The following is a 5,000-nucleotide window of genomic DNA, read 5'->3' as shown; positions in this document are numbered from 1 at the left end:
AAGATATCAGATGGTGATACTAAAGGGTTTGTTAAAATGGTTGATCAGGTTGAACAATGTTGGTTAGATTTAAAAAGGGTAAATCTATCTGATGAACTAAATACAGCTAATGTTGTTAGCCATATTGAGAAAATTCTGCCTTCACTCCAAAAAAGAGAATGGGTAATTAAAGCAAGTGATATCTCGGTCACTGGGGAATTGTTTTCTGCGCTATTAGGTTTCTTGCAGAAAGAAAGGAAGGTTTTGGAATACATGAATTCAAATGTAAGAACTAGTACTAGTGATAGTAGAGCAACAGTACATCATGTTGAAAATGTGGTCGAAAACAATTCGGAGTCAGAGTTGGTTAAGCTGATAAGAAAATTGAATGAAGAACAACAGAGCAAGAATAGAGAATTTGAGTCATGCATTGTAAATTTGAATAAAGTGATAAAGGGTATTAAATGCAAGGAAACAATATAAGTATACGTTGTTTATTACACAATTCAGAGAGTCATGATATAACAAATTGTTTCAAGTTCAAGGGCTGTAATAGCAAAGAAAGATTTGACATGATTAAGAAGAACGGTATATGTTTTAGGTGTTTAAATGGATATCATTCAGCACGTGGGTGTAAAGTAGGCAAATTGTGTGATGTAGTCATTGAAGGCCAAGGACCATGTAATCGGAATCATCATCCACTTTTGCATCAAGACAGAATAGAAAGCAGTTCTCACAATGCAGTAATGGAGAAGAGAGGCAAAGCTTTGTTGAATATTAGTACGGTGCATAGTAAAAATCTGCCCGTCACTGTATTGTGGGATCCAGGTTCAGATACTTCTTTAATTACTCATAGGATGGCCAAGAAGTTAGGTTTGAGTGGGAAGGATGTTAATTTATCTCTGGTCTAGGTAGGTAACACAATTGAATATCAATCAAGTAAAACATACTGTGTACCATTAACTGATAAGAATGGTAAAATTTGGAATGTGGATGCTGTTGGGATGAATGAAATATCTTCCAAAGTTAAAAGGATTGATTTGTCCAGATTACCTGAACTTTTTACAAGAATCTCGAACTTAGAAGTGGATCTCCCATATGGGGAAATTGATATGCTCATCGGCACAGATTGTTGTGAAATACTGCCAAGGGTTGTTGAACACAATGAGGGTATTCAGTTACTGGAAAATCAATTCGGGTTCAGCATTCGAGGTAGACATGACAAGATTACCAATGGATCCAACAGCAGCAATCATATATTTGTAAGAACTCATAAACTGTCTAGACTCGTAGATTTGAAGCAGATTAACATAGAGTCAACAGATAGCTTAAAGACTAAATTGGACAAATTCTTTGCCATGGGGGAAATGGGAACAAAATGTAAGCCACAGTGTATAAAGTGTATGTGTCGAGGATGTCCTGAACCTAATTGCATAAGTTTAAAGGAAGAAAGAGAACTAGCATTGATTGAGGAAGGATTGTTATATAATGAGGAACAAAAATGCTGGCTAGTAAAGTATCCATGGCTAAGGGATCCAATGCATTTGAAAGATAATATTAAAGTAGCTAATGCTAGATTAAAAACAACAGAGAATAGATTGAAGAAACTTGGCAATGAATATGCCATGAAGTATCAGAGAGAGATAGAAGATATGATTGATAGAGGAGTGGCGAGGAAATTAAATAAGGAAGAGATACAAGAATACAAGGGTCCAGTTCATTATATTCATCATCATGAAGTATTGAAACCAGAATCCAACTCAACTCCAATACGCATTGTCTTCAACTCTTCTGCGTCATACATGGGGCAGAAATTAAATGATTTCTGGGCAAAGGGGCCAGATATCCTGAACAGCTTACTGGGAGTTTAGTTTAGGTTTAGACAGAATAATATAGCTATAGCAGGCGACATAGCTAAGATGTATCATACTGTCAAGCTCAGCACAATGGATGAACATACACACAGATTTTTATGGAGGGATTTGGATGACAATAGACCACCTGATCAGTATGCTCTTACCACAGTAACGTTTGGAGATAAACCTAGTGGTACCATAGCTACGCTAGCATTGAGACGCACTGTAGAGAAATTTGGCAAAGAATATCCGGATGTGCAAGATATGATTATTAACAATACTTATGTTGATGACATACTGTATTCTACTGATACTGTTGAGAATGCATTCAAGTTAATACAGGATGCGGAGAAGATATTGTGTCAGGGAAGTTTCAGAGTTAAACATTGGATTGTCAGTGGGCATTATGAAAGCAGCAAGGTCAATGTGATAAAATCTGACCATGAGAAGATCTTAGGATTGAAATGGAACCCGTTGGATGATCATTTTTTCTTCACCGTAAAACTTAATTTTTCTTCAAGAATAAGAAAGGTCAGAAGTGGTCCGAATTTAAATTCAGATGAAATTGATGATATATTTCCAGAACATTTGACACGCAGAATGATATTGAGTCAAATTGCTTCCATATATGATCCATTAGGGTTTGCTGTACCAGTATTGCTCAAAGCGAAAATTTTGATGAGGCTCGTGATTTCCAAAGTGAATCGAAAGATGGCGGAATCAAGTGGGATGATCCACTTGATATTTCCATGGTTAAGGAATGGAAGATGTTTTTCAAGGAATTGTATGAGTTAGAGAGATTGACTTTTAGAAGATCCTTGATACCATCTAATGTAGTTGGTAAACCAAGCCTAATATATTTTCGGATGGTAGCATGCAAGCATACGGAGCTTGTGCATATGTGAGGTGGCAAACTGGTGAACATGAATTTGAGTCACATCTGATAGCAGCTAGAAATAAGATTGCACCAATGAAGCAAATGTCCATTCCTAGGTTAGAACTATGTGCAGCTCTTATGGCTGCTAGACTAAGAGAATCTATATTAAAGGAGTTTACATGGAAGTTTGAGGCAATTTACCACATAGTTGACTCATCAATTGTAAGATCACAAATCCAAAAGGAGAGTCACGGATTCAATACCTTTGTTGCAGTACGCATAGCAGAGATACAAATCAAGACCGACCCAAAGGAATGGTGGTGGGTCGATTCAACACAGAATATCGCAGACATGACCTCTAGACCATGCAAACCAGAGAAAATTGGAAGAGAATCTGACTGGCAAAGTGGACCCAAGTTTTTAACTTTACCAACTAATAGATGGCCCATCAGGCAAACTTGTGAGGATGAGTTAACTGACAGAATTGGTATTACCATGACGGTTAATAATGCAAGTCATGAGAATTGTGGTATACAATTAATGGATGTTAATAGGTATAGTGACTACTACAAATTGCTGAGAGTTACATGTAGGGTAATGAATGTATTCAAATACAAGTCTTTCAAAGGTATTCTAAGAACCCCCACAGTTCAAGGGATTACAGATGCAGAAATATTATGGGTCAAGGAAATGCAAAAGAGCATGACTGATTGGGAAACAAGGTTCAAAAGATTGGGACCATCAGTTGAAAGGGGAATTATAGTAGTAGGACAACGAATTTCTAAGTGGTTGAAAGACAATTGGAATCAAGAAAATTTCATGTTAATACCGAATAAACATCCTGTTACTAGATTGTACATATCCTGTCTACATAAAGTAGATCATGCAGGTATAGAGACTACTTTGTGTAAAATACAGAGGAAGTTCTGGGTTCCGGGAGCTAGAAAATTAATAAGAACCATTAAAAATAAATGTGTAACATGCAGAAAATTAAATAAGAAAGTGGAAGATCAATGCATGGGTCAAGTGAGGGCAGAAAGGATGAAACCTGCTCCACCATTCTATCATACAGCAGTAGATTTGTTTGGGCCCTTGACAATAAGAGATTCAGTTAAGAAGAGAACTTATGGAAAAGCATTTGGAATTATTTTTAATTGCTTAGTGACAAGAGCAGTTTATTTGGATTTAGCTATGGGATATAGTACTGATGATTTCTTAACCACTTTTCAAAGATTCATTGCTATTAGGGGGGCCCCTAAATTTATGTATTCTGATAGGGGAACTCAGCTAATATCAGCTAGTAAGAAAGTAGAGACCCTTGGGGAGAAAGAGGGTGTGAACCTGGATTTTCAATATGCCAAGTGATGCACCATGGTATAATGGTGTAAGTGAAGCACTGATCAAATCGGTCAAAAGGAGCATTTGTGTTAGTATTGGAGATTCTGTACTAAATTTTGGAGAATTACAGACTGCTTTATTTTGTATTGCCAATTTAATGAATGAAAGACCAATAGGCTTAAAACCTGGATTTAGTTTGGAATTAGGTAGCTATCTCTGCCCAAATGATCTGTTACTTGGTCGATCTAGCTGTCATTGTCCAATTGGCTTGTATGAAATTGATGGAGATCATAAAAGGAGATTGAGGTTTATCCAAAATATTATAAATTCTTTTTGGAAGAAGTGGCAAAGGGACTATTTCCCGTCAATGTCGATTAGACAGAAATGGCATACAGCCAAAAGGAATGTGAAAGTAGGAGATGTTGTTCTTGTGCAAGATAGCAATATTATAAGGGGAACATGGAAGCTGGCTCAAGTAATTAGGGCTGACCCAGGACGAGATGGAATAGTTCGTGAAGTTGATTTAAGATATAAAATAATAAAGGATGGCAAAGGATATTATGGTGTGGCGGATAAGATCATGTGTAGATCAGTACATAGAATAGTAATGCTGTTGCCAATAGAAGAACAAGTTTAAGCATATGTACCTTGTCCAATGTAATCTAGTCCATGGTAGTCAATGTGGAGGGGGGGAGTGTATCATTAGTATGATAGGTATATGAAAAATAAGAATATTTATGTTTATTTGATAATTACGGGTGAGATGTTACGTTGCACATCTCGAGTGTTTTTTGTTTACCCATGAGCCCACGTATGACGTTGCTGTGCGGTTGAGGCCTCGTGTGTAAATCCACTTCGCAGGGAATATTTGTGTTGTCGACCTTTCACAGAAGTGGCAGTTATTGGGCACAAGTTTTTACACTCATGAAGGTATGTTTAAGGATATTGAG

General features: G+C 36.9%; 3 protein-coding genes across 3 annotated transcripts in view; all 3 read left to right on the top strand.

The window, feature by feature from the left end:
- The window catches only part of LOC119568872, a 2,456-nt gene extending 606 nt beyond the window's left edge, over positions 1–1,850 (top strand). The window contains exons 2-5 of the mRNA XM_037917284.1: positions 1–58; positions 218–411; positions 519–722; positions 951–1,850. The exon at positions 1–58 is cut by the window's left edge and continues 309 nt beyond it. Coding sequence (XP_037773212.1) covers positions 1–58; positions 218–411; positions 519–722; positions 951–1,850 — 1,356 coding nt within the window. The remainder of the gene's footprint in view (positions 59–217; positions 412–518; positions 723–950) is intronic.
- A 48-nt stretch (positions 1,851–1,898) lies between these two features.
- On the top strand, positions 1,899–2,630 carry LOC119568871. Its single transcript, XM_037917283.1, has one exon. The coding sequence runs from the start codon at positions 1,899–1,901 to the stop codon at positions 2,628–2,630; it is 732 nt and encodes a 243-aa protein (XP_037773211.1).
- Positions 2,631–2,690: 60 nt separating this feature from the next.
- The window catches only part of LOC119568873, a 2,857-nt gene continuing 547 nt past the window's right edge, over positions 2,691–5,000 (top strand). Inside the window, exons 1-2 of the mRNA XM_037917285.1 lie at positions 2,691–4,034; positions 4,595–4,980. Of these exons, the coding sequence (XP_037773213.1) occupies positions 2,710–4,034; positions 4,595–4,655 (1,386 nt within the window). The 5' untranslated portion in view covers positions 2,691–2,709 and the 3' untranslated portion in view covers positions 4,656–4,980. The remainder of the gene's footprint in view (positions 4,035–4,594; positions 4,981–5,000) is intronic.

The sequence above is a fragment of the Penaeus monodon genome, unplaced genomic scaffold (assembly GCF_015228065.2).
Source record: "Penaeus monodon isolate SGIC_2016 unplaced genomic scaffold, NSTDA_Pmon_1 PmonScaffold_11287, whole genome shotgun sequence".
Classification (NCBI taxonomy): domain Eukaryota; kingdom Metazoa; phylum Arthropoda; class Malacostraca; order Decapoda; family Penaeidae; genus Penaeus; species Penaeus monodon.
The sequence above is the reverse complement of the archived record's forward strand: the minus strand, read 5'-3'. Positions and strand labels throughout refer to the sequence as shown.